General features: G+C 45.0%; 1 protein-coding gene across 1 annotated transcript in view; it reads right to left on the reverse strand.

Moving 5' to 3' along the window:
* Nucleotides 1-201: 201 nt before the first annotated feature.
* LOC139163462 (BPI fold-containing family B member 4-like) overlaps nt 202-18,886 on the reverse strand; it is a 30,629-nt gene continuing 11,944 nt past the window's right edge. The window contains exons 10-19 of the mRNA XM_070744261.1: nt 18,255-18,315; nt 17,098-17,189; nt 12,734-12,946; nt 10,816-10,869; nt 10,027-10,197; nt 7,608-7,675; nt 6,857-6,899; nt 5,121-5,184; nt 3,820-3,896; nt 202-287 (exon numbers count right to left, since the gene is read on the reverse strand). Coding sequence (XP_070600362.1) covers nt 264-287; nt 3,820-3,896; nt 5,121-5,184; nt 6,857-6,899; nt 7,608-7,675; nt 10,027-10,197; nt 10,816-10,869; nt 12,734-12,946; nt 17,098-17,189; nt 18,255-18,315 — 867 coding nt within the window. The 3' untranslated portion in view covers nt 202-263. The remainder of the gene's footprint in view (nt 288-3,819; nt 3,897-5,120; nt 5,185-6,856; nt 6,900-7,607; nt 7,676-10,026; nt 10,198-10,815; nt 10,870-12,733; nt 12,947-17,097; nt 17,190-18,254; nt 18,316-18,886) is intronic.

The following is an 18,886-nucleotide window of genomic DNA, read 5'->3' on the forward strand; positions in this document are numbered from 1 at the left end:
TCCACCCTCCTTTTCTCCAAATGGCCAGAGATCTTCTGCAATCCACAGACTCAAAAGTGCAATAAAATCAGAAGCTTTTATTAAAACGGGTCACGCGAGAAAACACAACTTTGTTGGCTCTTTGTGTGTGTGTGTTTGTGTGTTGGTGCAGGCAGGGCCTGGTTCCCACCCGCTTGGAAATGACAAGACACGTCCTGATACAAGAAACTTGATGCTTCTTCTCCTCCTCCTCCTCCATCGTTGTCCTTCACCGAAGTCTTCTCTTACGCAGACAATACCAGCAGATCCTGAATTTCAAAACAGACCCAATTTATGAATTCCCACACCGGTGGTCTCCTTCCTCTTGCAACTTTCACGGGGTAGGGATACAAGGGTTATCCGGAAAATAAAGTTACAAGTCATGTAGCTCTCGTGGGGAACGTTCGCGAGGGAAGTTGGTGTGACTATTGTGTAGCGGGAAGCCAGGCGAAGAGAAGGAGCAGTGCCAGAGGTGTTGTAGTTAGCTCTGGCCCAGCTCCTGCCCCAAGGACTGTGGATGTGGGGGAGACATCCACATGCTGCAGGCCTGTTTTGCTCCCGGTGGAATCTGCTGATGAAGGCTCCTCTGACCAAGAAGACATGAGTGACAGGGAGGAGGAGAGTGTGGCAGACAGCTCAGAAGGAGATCAATTATCTAGCTCCTCCTTGGATTCAGAACAAGAGTTAATGATACAGCCACGCATGTGGAGAGCGATGCATAGGCAACAACAACTGAGAGATTATTATCAAAGAAAATGAGGCCACCTGTGGTTGGGTGGGGCTGTGGTCATTAGTGAGGCTGCTATAAAGAGCAGCCTGTGGGTTTGGCCATTGTGGAGGATTATCTGATCCTTGTGTTTCGTGACTGCTTTGCTGACTTTGACCTTTTGTGTGCTGATTTTTCCCCGCTTTGAAACTAAACCAGAGCAAAGTGTGTTTCACTTTGTGAAAGAAGATGGACTGTGAATTGCTTCACAGCTGCAAACTAAGTATCACAGAACTGATAAGGGACTTGTACAAATTACCAATTTGTTTGGAGACAAGTGCTCTTTGCTATACAAAAAGAGTGCTCTGTTTATTTGCATTTTCGGTATAAAGAACATTGTTTTGAATTTTCAAACGTGTGTGTTTCTGAAATTGTATCTGTGCATTTTTGGGAGGAGTCTACCAGAGAGCCCGACAGAACACAGAGGTCAGTAGATCATTGACTGGTGCTGGGGTGAAGGTTAGAGATGAGCGTCCTCATTCCGTTTCCCTCCAAGGGCAAAGTGCACACTGTAATGCGCTACCTGAATGCTAAGGGCATGAACACTGCTGCAATGAGTGCCCAAGATTTGTGCTTCGTGGGTGCACAAGGTTTTTCTCGCCGATTGCTGAGTTTTGAATTCCTCAGCTGAAGGAGAATGGGTGTGGCGCCCCTGCATTAATTGACGTTTGCTCTCTGGAGTAGGTGGTGATAAGCCCAAGTCTCATCTCCTGTCACTCTGCAGTTGAGAAAAGCCTCGCCTTCCATCTCGAAATGGTCAAGAAATTCTCGGGCAGCACTGACTCTGTCAATGTTGTACGCTTCAGCCAGCATCTCGGGCCCCCATCGCAGCAGCGTTCCTGCCCTTCGCATTCAGGTAGCGCATTACAGGGCGCACTTCGCCCATGGAGGGAAACGGAATGAGGACGCTCATCTCTAACCTTCGCCACAACGCCAGTCAATGATCTACTGACCACTGGCACTGCTCGTTCTCTTAGAAACATAGAAACATAGAAGACTGACGGCAGAAAAAGACCACATGGTCCATCTAGTCTGCCCTTCTACTATTTCCTGTATTTTATCTTAGGATGGATCGATGTTTATCCCAGGCATGTTTAAATTCAGTTACTGTGGATTTACCAACCACATCTGCTGGAAGTTTATTATAAGCATCTACTACTCTTTCAGTCAAATAATATTTTCTCCTGTTGCTTTTGATCTTTCTCCCAACTAACTTCAGATTGTGCCCCCTTGTTCTTGTGTTAGAAACATAGAAACATAGAAGACTGATGGCAGAAAAAGACCTCATGGTCCATCTACTCTGCCCTTATACTATTTCCTGTATTTAATCTTATAATGGATATATGTTTATCCCAGGCATGTTTAAATTCAGTTACTGTGGATTTACCAACCACGTCTGCTGGAAGTTTGTTCCAAGGATCTACTACTCTTTCAGTGAAATAATATTTTCTCACATGTTCATTTTCCTATTAAAAACACTTCCCTCCTGGACCTTATTTAACCCTTTGACATATTTAAATATTTCGACCATGTCCCCCCTTTTCCTTCTGTCCTCCAGACTAGACAGATTGAGTTCATCTTCTGCTGGCTTCCCACTACACAACAGTAACACCAACTTCCCCCACGAATAATACCCCATGATAGCTACGTGCCTTGTAACCTTACTTTCCAGATAACCCTTGTATCATCCTGCCTAAAAATTTGGAGTCATGGTCTTATGGTGCCACGTGGGATGCCTGTTATCCTTTACCGCTGCACCCACAACATCAAAATCTAGGAAGGATCTCAAGAACTTGGAGTTTATGGTCCTCCCAGCCTGCTAGGCCATTCCATGAAAAGTTCAGAAGATTGTCCCTAAAATAATGTGTGGACTTTGTTGTGTATTGAGCAAGGCTGAAAGTATAGGTAGCCCTCAACCGATGCCTTAGATTGGGACCAGGGTTTCAGTCTCTAAGCAGGGCAGTCATTAAATGAGACACACCTGATTCTTCCCCTCCCCCACACATTCCCAGTTGCTTAGTGAATCACTGAGTCTACGGAGAGGGGCGGCATACAAATCTAATTAATAATAATAATAATAATAATAATAATAATAATAATAATAATAAGTTAAGTCAATCAACTGGTTTTTAAGCAAACCACCCATTGACTCCGATTGTTGGATGCGAACCACAAGCGCACTAATACTGGTGGCCACAAAATGCACCAAGAGTGATGACCACCAAGCATCATTAGTGGCAACCACAAAGTGCACCAATAATCATCTTCATTAAATGGCCCCATAATCCCTTGCATCGGGGTGGAGTCTGGACAACTGAATGGAGCTACTGGCCAGATGCTTTTCCCTGTCACCACTGTGGAGTTTTGTTCGGCAGATATATTGGCTGGCATGCTACAGTATATAGATCTGCTTCTACCTAGCATCAAAGTCACAGCCTCCTGACTGAGAGATACGGACTCCACTTCTAGGTAACTGCACCAATAATGGTGACCACAAATGGACCAGGGATAGTGGCCGAAACCTTCTCTAATTAAGTCTTACAGAAAGCATTAAAAGATCATAACAATGGGACATCTTGGTCCTCTAACTCAAGCCCATCACTCACGTCTTCTCTCTCTTTTTCTCCCCCCCTCCACTCCTCCCTTTCTCTCTCCCTCCTCCTTTCCCATCCTCTCCCTCCCTTTGTCTCTCTCCCATCCTCTTCCTCTCTCTCCCATTCTCTCTCTTTCCCTTTCCCTCTTTTATCTCTCCCTCCATCCTCCTCCTCTCCCTCCATTCTCCCCCCTCTTCTCTTTCCCCTTCTCCTTCTCTCTCTTCTCTCCTGCCCCTTCCTCTCCCTCCTCTCCCTCTCTCCCCCTCCCCTCTTTCCCCCTCTCCTTCTCTCTCTTCTCTCCTTTCCCGTCCCTTCCCTCTCCTTCCCTCCCTCTTTCCCCCTCCCCCTTTCCCTTTCTCTCCCTCCCTCCCTCTCTCCTGCTCTCCCCCTCCCTCTCTCTCTCTTAGACCGACATTACCAACTTCCTTCTGCAGCACTTACTTCAATGACATCGACTGAAGCGTTGGTGAAATCGATGTTGAGCAGTTTGGGGAGAGGGACTCCGCCGCCTAAGACCTCTGCAGCCAGAAACAAAACGGATCAGGTTTCTAAGCTCGAAGGGAAATTAGGGAGGGGTTGGGGGTTTTGCTTCCTTCTCTTTCTCCCCCCTCCCCCACCTCAACATAACTCTGCCTTTTGCAGTCTCTGGTGTGGCAAAGAAACCCAGTATTTATTTGGTCCCATTTGGTGAGGTCTGTCTGGGGGGGGGGGGTCTCCTGCTCAGCTGCCCTTTTTTCTCAAAAGCCCATCGAAGAAGAAATGCCATGATTTTGCTACCTATTAAACATTAATAATGATTCACCGTCTGGATCCCCTTCTTATTTTCCACCAAGCCGAAGGATTTGTGCCTCTTAGAAAGATGGCGAGAGCTTCAGCGTTAACGGGCTGAAATTTACGTTTCCAGGAACAGGTGGTTTTAAATCTCCTTTTCCCTCCTCTCTCCAGAAAGCTTGGAAAAGCCACTAACACAACAGGTCTTTAAAGGATGTGGGGGAAAGGCCCCTCTGCTCAGCCGAAGACCTTGTATGACACATCAGTTCATGGAGGGTCCATTTAATTAGACTGTTATTAGGGGTCCTTGGGGCCCTCCGAGCGTGGCCGTTTCCTTGCAGGCGTTGCATGACCCAACTAGGGAACATCATCACCAGTGGGAGAAGAGGAGGAGGTTTGCAGAGAAGAGGAAGAGGAGAAGGTGATGGTGCAGAAGGAAGAGGAGGAGGAGGAGGAAAAGGAGGAGGAAGTGATGGTGCAGAAGAGAGGAAGAGGAAGAGGAGAAGGAGGAGGAGAAGGAGAGGAGGATGAGGAGAAGGAGGAGAAGGAGGAAGAGTGAAGGAGGAGGAGGTGATGGTACTTGTATTTTAAAATTGTTCTTGTATTTTTATATTGTTGTAAGCCGCCCTGAATCCTTCATGATTGGGCAGCATGTTAGTCAAATTAAATCGATTAATCGATTAATCAATTAATCAATTAATCAATTAATCAATTAATCAATTAATCAATCGATGGATGGGTGGGTGGATGGATGGATGAATAAATAAATAAATAGGTGAATGAATGAATGAATGAATGAATGAATGAATGAATGAATGAATGAATAAAGATATATGGAGGTGTGGACATCTGCTCCCAGAATTCTTTCGCCACATTTGCTGTCACAGAGAATTCTGGGAGTTGAAGTCAAGCTGTCAAGATTGAAACAACGCTCTGAGTCTGTCCAAGTCGAAGTTCTGGAATTTTCTTACCGTTCATGGTAGGGAGAAAAGCCACTTCAAAGATCTTGCCCACCAGACCCTCCATCAGGGAGACCTGTGAGCAGACGATAAACATTCTAACACCTTCAACTCATCCAAGGTGGGTGGGGGGTTAAAGACAATAGAGAGACACCTTGATTTATGAGCCCACCTCTTCATTGTTGTCCTGAACACAGAAAGGACTTTTGCTAGCAAACATTCCTAGAATCCAAAATTTACCTCCATAACTTCTAAGAAAGGATGTTTAAATAAGTCTGCTGCTAAGTCATATTCCATCCTTGCATGTCGGTGTTGGGTTTTTCAGGCATGATTTGGAAGGCCCAATCATGCCAAAATTCCCATTGCAAAGCAAGAGTAGTTGCTAAATGAGTTTTGTGCTCCTACCACAGACAAAAATAGTTAGATTGTATTAAGACATGTTTCTTTAAGACATTGCATTAGGGGAAATGTAGTGAAATTGCACTCTGGGTAACATAGTTTTACATGTGACCACATCTGTGTATTCCTATTGGGGTGATTGGAGAGACCATTCCAGTGCGTTCTTTGTTCTTCATTAAGTAAGCCAACATGTAGAAGCAACATGTAGAGCTGGGGATGATTCAACCTCTTTTTACTTTGCTGGTACGAGATGAAATTTTCTCAGTAAGATAACTCAGCACAACAAGGTATCACAGATTATTTTATTACAGGTATTCACACAATAATCCATGGTTATGATGCGAGTATAATCTTTCCCATTGTGCTGGTAAAAGGAGGTTAAATCATCCCCAGATCTACATGTTGCTGCTACATGTTGGCTTACTTAGTGAAGAATAAAGAACCTGCTGGAATGCTCCCTCCCTCCCTTCCTTCCAAGGTGGGTCAAATGAGGACCCAGATTGTTGAGGGCAAGAGTCTTACTCTCTTTAAAATGCTTAGAGAGGGCTGGAAAGCACTGTGAAGTGATATATAAGTCCAAATTCTATTGCTATTGCTTCTCCTTCCTTCCTTCCCTCCCTCCCTCCCTCCCTCCCTCCCTCCCTTCCTTCCTTGGTCGGTCAAATAAGGACCCAGATTGTTGGGGGCAAGAGGCTGGCTCTCTGTATACATAGAAACATAGAAACATAGAAGTCTGATGGCAGAAAAAGACCTCATGGTCCATCTAGTCTGCCCTTATACTATTTTCTGTTTTTTATCTCAGGATGGATATATGTTTATCCCAGGCATGTTTAAATTTAGTTACTGTGGATTTATCTACCACGTCTGCTGGAAGTTTGTTCCAAGCATCTACTACTCTTTCAGTCAAATAATATTTTCTCATGTTGCTTTTGATCTTTCCCCCAACTAACTTCAGATTGTGCCCCCTTGTTCTTGGGTTCACTTTCCTAAACCACTTAGAGAGGGCTGAAAAGCACTGTGAAGCGATATATAAGTCTAAATGCTATTGCTATTACTATTCCCTGTTGAGTTTTTAATGGTTATTAAACTGGCAACAAGGCAGCAGAGCCTGTTGTGCCAGGGTGGGCTTTCTGTCAACACAGGAATGGTTGGAGAACCCTTCAGCTGAGTCCTTGCAGAAGGCCCAGAGGACAAAAGGCCTCAAGACCCAGCAGAGGGCAACCTCTGGACATGTCACCAGAGCTGCCATCAAGGGTGAAGGTTGAATTGGCCTCTTCCACCCAACTTTGCTCCAAAAGAGGCACTGCTTTTCCCACACTCAGGACAAAGACCAAAAAGTTTCTGCTTACATCAAATTTCCCAACGTTGGAGGAAACCAGATTGACACGGGACCTGCAGGGACAAAAGGAAAAGAGGATGAGAAGATGCCAGGGATCTACGGGGCAAGCTGGGTGGTGGATGGACTGGGAGGAAGGGAAGGTAGAAAGGAAACGAAGGAAGATAAGTGGGTAGTTGGAAGGAAGGAAGGAAGGAAGGAAGGAAGGATGGAAGGAAGGAAGGAAGGAAGGAAGGAAGGAAGGAAGGAAGGAAGGAAGGGAGAGGTCTTCCAGTCCAACTCCCTGCTCAAGAAGGAAAGTGATAAATGGCCATCCAACCTCTTATTTAAAAACCTCATTGATGGAGCACCAACAACTTCTGGAGGCAAACCCTTCCTGTGATTATAATAGAATCATAGGGCTGAAAGGGACCTTGGAGGTCTTCTAGTCCAACCCCTTGCTCAAGCGGGGCTCTCTATACCATTTCAGATAAAATGCGAGGGGACAGACACTCATAATCTCTAGAGGCAAGCTGTTCCACCGGCTAATTGTCCTCACTGTCAGGAAGTTTCTTCTGAATCCCAGGTTGCTTCTCTGCAACCTAGAAGTTAATGGGGAAGGGGAGAACCTGGACCCTCTTCCCCCAAAATCACCCTTGAAGGGGCCACTATTTTATGAAAAAAGGAGATTGTGGCTAAAACAGCTGCCAGAGCAAATCCAATTAAAACTACGGATTTTTTCCCAATGGCATAAAGGATGGGAAATAATGAATGTCGGGACTTACTTGTCTAGCTGAACACTGATTTTGAGCTTGTTGTCTTGGACAGAAAACATGGCCAGCAGAGAAGCGTCCTAGAATGACAAAAATACAACCCACAGATGGCTTTCCTCCCAAAACCCACCTTTAGGGTGTGATTTCCCCCCCTTCAATTTTAGCCTAAGTGCCAGAAATAAGATATTCAGGTAGTTCTTCACTGAGTGACCATTCAAAGTTACAATGCAATGGAAGAAAGGGAGTTATGACCATTTTTCACTTACAATCATTTATTTATTTATTTATTCATTCATTCATTCATTCATTCATTCATTCATTGTTTCATTCATTAATTCAATTATTCAATTATCTATCTATCATCTATCTATCTATCTATCTATCTATCTATCTATCTATCTATCTATCTATCTATCTATCTATCTATCTATCTCAGTTGGAACCTTGTAGGTCATCTAGTCCAACCCACTGCTCGAGCAGGAGTTTCTACACCATTTCAGACAAATGGCCATCCAATCTCCTCTTGAAAGGCCCAAGTATTGGAGCTCCCACAACCTCCACAGGCAACGTCTGTTCCACTGGTTGATCGCTCTCACCATCAGAAGGTTCCTCCTTATTTCTAGGTTGAATCTCTCTTTGATCAGTTTCCATCCATTATTTCTTGTCTGGTCTTCAGGTGCTTTGGAAAACAGCCTGACTCCCCTCTTCTCTGTGGCAACCCCTCAAATATTGGAACATTGCTATCCTGTCTCCCCTGGTCCTTCTCTTCGCTACACAGCCATGTCCACTTCCTGCAACTGTTCTTCGTATGTTTTAGTCTCCAGTCCCTTGATCCTTCTGGTTGCTCTCCCCTGCATTTTCTCTGGAGTTGCGATGTCTGTTTTGTACTGTAGTGACCAAAATTGGATGCAGTATTCTAGGTGTGGCCTAACTAGGGCCTTATGGAGTGGTATTAGTACCTCCCTAGCCCTAGATTGAATCCTTCTGTTGATGCAACAGACTTTTTTAGCTGCCATTGCACATTGCTGGCTCATATTTAGTTGGTTGTCAACCAAGACTCCAAGATCCCTCTCCACAGTCGCTGCTATTGAGTGTGGTTTCATCCAGTTTGTATGTACAACTTTGGTTTTTCTTACCTGTGGGGGAGGAGCCCCACCACTAGATACTTCAGATCATGCAGAATGCAGCTGCGAGAGCAATCATGGGCTTTCCCAAATATGCATATGTTACACCAACACTCCGCAGTCTGCATTGGTAGCTGATCAAATTCCAGTCACAATTCAAAGTGTTGGTCTTGACCTATAAATCCCTTCATGGCATCGGACCAGAATATCTCCGGGACCGCCTTCTGCCGCATGAATCCCAGTGACCGATTAGATCCCACAGAGTTGGCCTTCTTCGGGTCCCGTTGACTAAACAATGTCATTTGGCGAGTCCCAGGGGAAGAGCCTTCTCTGTGGCGGCCCCGACCCTCTGAAACCAGCTCCCCCCTGAGATTAGAACTGCCCCCAGCCTCCTTGCCTTCCGCAAACTCCTTAAAACCCACCTCTGCTGTCAGGCATGGGGGAACTGAAATATCTTCCCCAGGCCTATACTGTTTATGTATGGTATGTTGTGTGCATGTTTTTTTAAAAAAAATTATGGGTTTTTAGCTTTCTAATTATTGAATTTGTATTATATATTGTTTTCTGTTGTTGTTGTGAGACGCCCCGAGTCTGCAGAGAGGGGCGGCATACAAATTTAATAAATAAAATAAATAAATAAATAAATATTTGACTCCTGGTCACAAGTATTCCCCCCAGTAGATCCATTGGAACTTTGAGCAGTCACTAAGCAAACAGTCCTATGTCAAGGACTATCTAGAACAGTGATGGCGAACCTATGGCACAGGTGGCACACAGAGCCATATCTGCTGGCACGCGAGCCGTTGCCCTTGCTCAGCTCCAACATGCATGTGTGTGCCAGCCAGCTGATTTTTGGCTCACACAGAGGCTCTGGGAGGGCGTTTTTGGCTTCCAGAGAGCCTCCAGAGGGATGGGGGAGGGAGTTTTTACTCTCGCCCCGGCTCCAGGGAAGCCTTTGGAGCCTGGGAAGGGCGAAACATGAGCCTACTGGGCCCACCAGAAGTTGGGAAACAGGCCGTTTCCAGCCTCCAGAGGGCCTCCAGGGGGTGGGGGAAGCTGTTTTTGCCTCCCCAGGCATTGAATTACGGGTGTGGGCACTCACACATGTGCGATAGCATGCACACATGCTCTTTCGGCACCTGAGGGGGGGAAAGGTTCGCCATCACTGATCTAGAACATGACTCCGAATGATGGAAGGTCCACTTGTGAAGGTCCAGGATTAAATCTCTGCCTGCCACTCTACTCCCACCTCAGGAAAAAAAACCATTTGTAGAAGGTGACCAACCATTCATCGTTTTCTTACTCACAATGTTCACCACGCAGAGAGACTTCTTCGCATCATCGGGCTCCACGGCCAAGATTTCCGCGTGGGCTTGAAGTTGAATCAGGCCCATGTCTTTCTGAAGCTTCACGGTTGGAGCCTCAGGGACTGAGACCTTTAGCAGGAGGGGCCGAGGCTCGGGGAACTTCTGGAAGATCTAGGGATCCCATCCAGGAGACAGAGAGAAAAGATTAGGAGATTAGAAGAGGATCATCTCATCAAACCTGCTATTTTAAGAGAGTTGGAAGGGATCTTGCAGGTCATCTAGTCCAACCCAAGCAGTTACATCTGCCTTTACCTGGGATTGAACTCACAACCTCCTGATTGTGAGTCAAGAGCACCACCTGTAGGCCACAGCAGCTTTAATTAATCAAATTTAATTTAAATAGCTTTACTTAATTAAATAAATAATGTAATTGCCATGAACAATTAAAGCTATTTATTAATCATCTAAAGCTATTTATTAATCATCTTTGCAACTCAGGATTGCAATCTGTGATTTCGGGTGCTCCCTGAGCTCGGTGGGTTTCTTGCAGATGTTTCACAATCCAGACAGGTAACATCATCAGTGCTAGAAGGAAGGGGGTGTTGCGAAGAGGAGGAGGAGGATGAAGAGGAAGAGGAGAAGGATTGCAGGATTTTTCTTGTATACGTTTCAATACCCAACTAGGTAACATCAGTGGCAGAAGGAAACGGAATTTGGGAGGAGGAAGGGAGAAGGAAGAGGAGGAAGAGGAGGATGGGGAAAGGAAGAGGCTGGGGGGAGGAAACTTACCGCTGGAATCAGAGCCCCAAGAGTTGAGGTCATCAGAGGAGGAAGCTCAGGATACTGGTAAGGAAACACAATTAATTCAATTCAATTCAATTTATTAGATGTGTATGCCGCCCCTCTCCAAAGACTCGGGGCAGCTCACAACAATAATAAAAACAATATTCCAGCGAAAACAAATCTAATATTAAAAAGCACATAAAACCCTATCATATTTAAAAAAGCAAACAACATATACATACCCAAACATAAATATAAAAAAGCCTGGGGGAAAGGTGTCTCAACTCCCCCATGCCTGGCGGTATAGATCGGTCTTGAGTAATTTACGAAAGACAAGGAGTGTGGGGGCAGTTCTACTCTCCGGGGGGAGTTGGTTCCAGAGGGCCGGGGCTGCCACAGAGAAGGCTCTTCCCCTGGGGCCCGCCAAACGACATTGTTTGGTCGACGGGACCCGGAGAAGGCCAACTCTGTGGGACCTGATCAGTCTCTGGGATTCGTGCGGTAGCAGGTGGTTCCAGACCAGAGGTACTCTGGTCCAGTGCCATGTAGGGCTTTAAAGGCCATAACCAACACTTTGAATTGTGACCGGAAACTGATCGACAGCCAGTGCAGGCCACGGAGTGTTGCAGAAACGTGGGCGAATCTTGGAAGCCCCACGATGGCTCTCACGGCTGCGTTCTGCACGATCTGGAGTTTCCAAACACTTTTCAAAGGTAGCCCCATGTAGAGAGCGTTGCAGTAATCATACCTCGAGGTGTTGAGAGATCTATTCATGCAGAGACCTCCTCCTGCTCAGCCACTCCTGCCCTCTAACACTCCTGCGCACTCTGGCATCAAGAAGAAGCCCCTCCTCTTCTCCTGAGTCACTCATGGGCACCTCTGGAGGTGCAACAGGCTGGTTGACTCTCAGGCTCTGACTCTATGCTAACCATGTGTCCAGGGTCCAGGTAACATCTGAACTAAATCAGAGTCTGACTCAAAGTGCTCCTCAAAGTTCCAATTTATTGCTGGAGCCATCCTGGCACCCACACTGGGAAACCTGAATCTGAGTGTCCCACCCAGTTGAAAGTTCACCTCCCTTGTCCAGCCAACCCACAAACTTCTCATGTTGTCCATTCAGGTTGTGCCAGCGTGGCCAGTCCTCCTCCTGCTTCCACCCAGGAGGATGGGCATAGAATGACCTTGAACCACTCGCAAGAATACTTTGTGGCTGCATCTGCTCCCTTGTGAAAATAGCTCTCTACATGGGGCTACCTTTGAAAAGTGTTTGGAAACTTCAGATCATGCAGAATGCAGCCTCGAGAGCCATCGTGGGGCTTCCAAGATTCGCCCACGTTTCTTCAACACTCCGTGGCCTGCATTGGCTGCCGATCGGTTTCCAGTCACAATTCAAAGTGTTGGTTATGACCTTTAAAGCCCTACATGGCAGTGGACCAGAGTACCTTCGGAACCACCTGCTACCGCACGAATCCCAGCGACCGATAAGATCCCACAGAGTTGGCCTTCTTTTCCCCCAGGCTTTTTTTTATACTTTGTTTTATGTTTGGTATGAATGTGCTGTTTGGTTTTTTAAATAATGATAGGGTTTTATATGTTTTTTAATATTAGATTTGTTCCACTACTATTTGTTTTTATTACTGTTGTGAGCCACCCCGAGTCTTCGGAGAGGGGCGGCATACAAATCTAATTAATAATAATAATAATAATAATAATAATAATAATAATAATAATAAAATCACCCAAGTTTCCATCAATATCAGGCCTTCTAGAGAAAGTGTTGCAAGCCGTCAATTTATCACCAACATCTGCACTGGCTTGACAGCATTATTTTAAAATCATACAATTCTTGGACTTCCTGACCAGCAGTGTTGATAAAGGCTGCCCTATCGATTCTCGAAATACACGAAGAACCAAGCCAACTCACCATCCCATCAGTGAGGTCGAGACTCAGGGCCCCTTGTTTCTGCAGGACGCCCAACACGGAACTGAGGAAGTTGACCGACAGTCCCAGCTGAGAGCTGGATGTGTCTTCCATGGGTGGCAAAGGAGGCATGGGCACCCTCGGTGGCATTAGTGGCAATTCCGGCTTGTCCAGAGGGTAATCAATGAGAGGGCCGGCGATGGACCCAACCACAGTCTAAGGAGGAAGAGATCAATAGCATTTAGACTTATATACCGCTTCATGGTGCTTTTACAGCCCTCTCTAAGCAGTTTACGGAATCAGCCTCTTGGCCCCAACAGTCTGGGTCCTCATTTGACCCACTTGGGAAGGAAGGAAGGAAAGAAGGAAGGAAGGAAGGAGAGGAAGGAAAGAAGGAAGGAAGGAGAGGAAGGAAAGAAGGAAGGAAGGAGGGAGGGAGGGGGGAAGGAAGGAGAGGAAGGAAGGAAAGAGGGAAGGAGAGGAAGGAAGGAAAGAGGGAAGGAGAGGAAGGAAAGAAGGAAGGAGGGAGGGAAGGAAGGAAGGAGAGGAAGGATGGAAGGAAGGAAGGAGGGAGGGAGGGAAGGAGAGGAAGGAAGGAAGGGAGGAAGGAGGGAAGGAAGGAAGGAAAATGAAGGGAGGAAGGATGGAAGATGAAGAGAGGAGGGAGGGAAGGAAGGAAGGATTAGCAATAGCATTTGGACTTATATAAAACTTCCTGGTGCTTTTACAGCATATTGCTCCCAACAATCTGGAATGAAAGCCAGTTGGGTGACTTAGGACCAATCACCAGGAGACAGTGAGTTCTAGCCCTGCCTTAGGCATGAAAGCCAACTGGATGACTCTGGGCCTGTCCCTGTCTCTCAACCCAAATCCACCTTACAGGGTTGTTGTTGTGGAGAAGGTCAGAAAGAGGAAGGGGCATTTGTTTGGCTACATTCCCCAACTTGAGTTTATCCCTAAAAATAATAAAAGTGGGGTGCAAACTGACAGAGAAATAAAAATTAAAAGACGCCACGTTCCCTGCAAAAGCAGAAAAGACTTTGGCAAGATTTCCCAATTTGCAACAACCCCCCTGGTGAAATTTTGCTCAGTCGGATGAAAGTTACTCTTCTCCTACCCAGCAGGAGACTCATCTGGGTGGGGATATTTATTTAGGACACCTGCCCTCCCCAGAGCAAACCACATCCCCGTTCCCAGTAAGGTGATCTTAACTTCTATTTTGGATTGCAAAAGAAAAGAAATATTTCTGCCTCCCGTTATCTATCTCGGCTTCCCTTTGTCTCAAATATCCACACAAACCTCTTCCTTGTGGTTGCCAGTTGGTGTAATGTGATGATGTCCTACTTGGAGATCTTAGAAACATAGAAGATGTTTCTATGTATCTTTGTTGGAGAATTGGGGGTTGTTGTTGTTTTTGCCATTGTCGCCACATCTGCAAATCTTGCCCAGCAGAGTTTAAAAATTCCCCTGGCTGCATTTGCACAATCAGCTTAATTGGGTCAGTTAGAAATCTAGGACATGTGGTCCTTGACTTACAATGGTTCATTTAACCCTGCTGTGCTGTTCGGGTCTGTGAGACCCGAAATCAAAGTTTGAGACTCTGTAAAAAAAAATTCCTGCATATCTGAAACTTTAAATTTCATGACTTTTCATCATTTCAGGGGTTCAAAACTTCTTTCACTGGGAAACTAGTTTGAACATTTCTGAACATAATGATATGAAAATTAAACTGAAAAAATTGATGCTTATATTTTTATTTTGATCAGAAAGCCCCCCCCCCCCCCCCCCATGTTTTCAGCATTTTGCGTCAGTTTATATTTTTTTTAGGCTACAAATCTCTAAGGAATGTTCCCCCAAAAGTTTTGATATACTAAATTGAACATTCCTGATCATAAGAAAAATAGAAATGAACTGAAAAAAATGATGCTTATTTGTTTATTTTGGTCACAAAAGGGCCACAACCCCTCAGCCTTGCTGTGTGGCATTATTTTCACTTTTTATATATATTTGGCTTGAAATATTTGGAATATCCTTTTGAAAAGCAAGCACATGATAGCCAGACAACTAATTTTATGAAAGAAATCCATTTTACTAAAAACAAGTATGTAATTTTGAAATTAACAGCATAATTTTTATATAAATTGAAATAATTGAAAACAGTGGGGGGGGGAAGACTTTTTGTGCAAAATAAACCAATAAGCATCAAATTTTTCAGTTCAATTTTCATATCATTATGTTCAGAAATGTTCAAGCTACCAAAAAGACCAAATATAAGTACCTAAAATGATCAATTTGCGGTCCGGGTCAAATAGACCCAGGAACATGACATTAGGGAGTTTTATCAAACACTTGACCGATTCACTTAACAACTGTGTTACTCACTTAACAATTACAGTGACTCATTTAACAAGGAAGGTTATGAAATGGGGCAAAATTCATTTAAGAATTGTCTTGGCTTACAACTATAATTGCATTCACATATTTTGTTGGCATTGGGTTAGCTGAAGGAGCCTGCAGTGCTGCACTCTAACCACTGCGCCACCCCGGCTAAAATGGAGTTACACCACCCACCAAATATCAGTGAAAACATGATGAGGGTTGATAAAGATAATTAGCAAGACACGGAAACAAGGATTTTTAGGAAATCGATTACTTATTGTTGTGGTTAGTTCTGGCCAAGCTCCTGCCCCAAGGACTGTGGATGTGGGGGAGACATCCACATGCTGCAGGCCTGTTTTGCCCCCCGGTGGAATCTGCTGATAAAGGCTCCTCTGACCAAGAAGACATGAGTGACAGGGAGGAGGAGAGTGTGGCAGACAGCTCAGAAGGAGATCAATTATCTCTCTCCTCCTTGGATTCAGAACAAGAGTTAATGATACAGCCACACATGCGGAGAGCGATGCATAGGCAACAACAACTGAGAGATTATTATCAAAGAAAATGAGGCCACCTGTGGTTGGGTGGGGCTGTGGTCATTAGTGAGGCTGCTATAAATAGCAGCCTGTGGGTTTGGCCATTGTGGAGGATTATCTGATCGTTGTGTTTCGTGACTGCTTTACTGACTTTGACCTTTGTGTGCTGATTTTTCCCCGCTTTGAAACTAAACCAGAGCAAAGTGTGTTTCACTTTGTGAAAGAAGAAGGACTGTGAATTGCCTCACAGCTGCAAGCTAAGTATCACAGAACTGATAAGGGACTTGTACAAATTACCAGTTTGTTTGGAGACCAGTGCTCTTTGCTATACCAAAAGAGGGCTTAGTTTAAGTGACTTTTCATTATAAAGAACATAGTTTTGAATTTTCAAACGTGTGTGTGTGTCTGAAATTTGTACCTGTGAATTTTTGGGAGAAGTCTACCAGAGAGCCCGACAGAACACTTATTATAGAGTGTACAGAACGCGGCTAGGAAATAAATGACTACAGATAGAATATGGATAACCAAAATGACTAACAGTGAATACTGGTTGTATTTACCAGAATATGATGTAATAACAGAAGAAATTACATTTTCCTTCCTCACATGAGGATATGAATTATATATTGATCGTTATATGTGAAGGTTTTTGTTGCTCTTTTCTTTTTTGTTTCATTGTTGTTGATGTTTTTGTTTTCTTTTTTGTATTTTGTATTTTGTATTTTGTATTCTGTAAATGTATACAGTACCATGTTTCCCCGAAAATAAGACACTGTCTTATATTAATTTTTGCTCCAAAAGTTGTGCTACGTCTTATTTTCGGGGGGTGCCTTGTATTTCTCAAATAAGACAAATTCACAGGCAGAAAAGCTGACACCTCCAAAGAAAGTGTACCGTGCGGTACACTGATTATGGTACGATACCTGTCAGTATGGCACCCACACACACAAACGACGGCACTTATACGGTACAACAGTATACTCCTGCTATTGCAGCTTCCGGCCACCAGAGGAGCTACAGTCTAGGCACTGTAGTGGAGACTGTAATGGCGGTGAGACAGCAGCAGACTGTGTCTGCTGTACTGGACAATGCAAAGCGATGGACGGGGCCAGCAGGGGACGCCACATTATTACGGTATCGCTATGAACAGCTTTGAATAGTACCATATGTTTTTCCACCGTACCGTATGTAAACTTGACTACGCCTTATTTTTTGAGGGTGCCTTATATTAGCAAATTCTGCAAAACCTCTAACATGCCTTACTTTCGGGGTACGTCTTATTTTTGGGGAAACAGGGTATTTGTTTATTTTTGGTTATTATGTTTTTAAAGAACTTAAATAATAATAATTAAAAAAGATAATCCGCAAGACCAATTCCTCTTCTTGGGCCTTGTTTGATGGCCCCAGAAGGCAGCTGAAGCAATGGAGCAGAGCAAACTCACGTTTCAGACTTACATTTAAGTTAATCTCCAGGAAATGTCCCGTGACTAACGGCAGGCTGGAGACCGTATACTGGACGCTTCCCAGTATTCCCAGAGGAACCAGAGCTGTAGAAAATGAGAAGGTCAACGGGTACCATGGGACATCCCTTGACAGCTCCCCTATCCTGGCATTGTCAGGTTGCTTATCCTTAGAACAACAAGATCTGGCCTTGGCAGGTAAAATTTATAGCTACATTTCTCTTCTGAAGTGGAGGAGGAGGAGGATGGGAAGGCGAAGGAAGAGGAGGGGAAAAGTCAAGGAGAAAGAGAAGGAAGAGTAAGATGGAAACAGGAGGAGAAAGGAGTGGGAGAGGAAGAGAAGAGGGAGAAGAGAAAGAAGGAGAAGTAAGGAAGATAGAGATAGGAGAAGAGGAGGACAAGAAGAAGAAGAGGAAGAAAGGGAAGGAGAAAGGGGAGAAGGAGGAAAAGGAGGAGGTGGAGAGGAGAAGGAGGAGAAGAAGAGGAAGAGGAAGGAGAAGGAGAAGAGAAAGAAGGAGAAGAAGAAGAAGAAAAAGAAGGAGAAGAGAAAGAAGGAGAATGAGAAGAAGTAGTAGTAGAAGAAGAAGAAGAAGAAGAAGAAGAAGAAGAAGAAGAAGAAGAAGAAGAAGAAGAAGAAGAAGAAGCAGCAGCAGCTCCCTACTTTGGAAGCAGGGCAAAATGTCAATAAATCTCTCTCTTTCTCTCTCTCTCTCTCTCTAACTCTCTCTCTCTGTGTTTGTCTCTCTCTGTCCCTCCCTCTCCTCTCTCTGTCTCTCCCTGTCTCTTCCTCTCTCTGTCATTCTTTAGCCAAACAGAATGGCCATAGGTATGGGAATGCCTTAGAGATACAACACCACCAGGTGACCCCCATGAAATGGTCCTTCAACTCCCAAAGGGGTCCCGGCCCCCAGGTTGAGAACCACTGTATATATATTTAAATCCCCCCAAAAGATGGCAGCACCCACTAAAACGGTTCTGTGACATCACCAAGGGGTAGCAACTACCAGTTCGGGTGGACCAGTCCGAACTGGTAGGATCCCACCTCTGCATAGAACTGAGAAAATTGTTGCCCTGCATCCTGGTCTGTTTTCAGTCTCTCTACCATGAAGAGGAGTTTTCAAACATATGGAAACAAGAAAGCAAAAAACTCACAATTCACAAGTCCAAGCTGGTCGTTGACAAGGCCCAGGACAATGTTCAGGACTGGACAAAGCTGGAAAATTTAAAACGTGCGTGAGCTTTCTTGAAGCAAAAGTCAGGAAACGAATTGAAGAGACAAAGAAAGCATCCGATTCATGGTTATCTCCATCGCTTCCGTCCTTGCTAGTTTCTTCATTGAACGGAAGAAGACAGCCAAGGTCACAGGGACACCTGAACAAGTTTTCTAATTATCCCCAAATCCTGCAACTGGATCTTCTGGTTTTTCTTTGAAGACACTTTGCTTCTCATCATGTGTTGGTTATGACCTATAAAGCCCTTCATGGCACCGGGCCAGGTTATCCCCAGGACCGCCTTCTGCCGCATGAATCCCAGCGACCAATTAGGTCCCACAGAGTCGGCCTTCTCCGGGTCCCGTCAACTAAACAATGTCGTTTGGCGGGACCCAAGGGAAGAGCCTTCTCTGTGGCGGCCCTGGCCCTCTGGAACCAACTCCCCCCAGAGATTAGAATAGCCCCCACCCTTCTTGCCTTTTGTAAGCTTCTTAAAACCCACCTCTGTCATCAGGCATGGGGGGACTGAGATATTCTTTCCCCCTAGGCTTCCACAATTTATGTATGGTATGT

Source organism: Erythrolamprus reginae, chromosome 3 (genome assembly GCF_031021105.1).
Source record: "Erythrolamprus reginae isolate rEryReg1 chromosome 3, rEryReg1.hap1, whole genome shotgun sequence".
NCBI classification, from domain to species: Eukaryota; Metazoa; Chordata; class Lepidosauria; order Squamata; family Dipsadidae; genus Erythrolamprus; species Erythrolamprus reginae.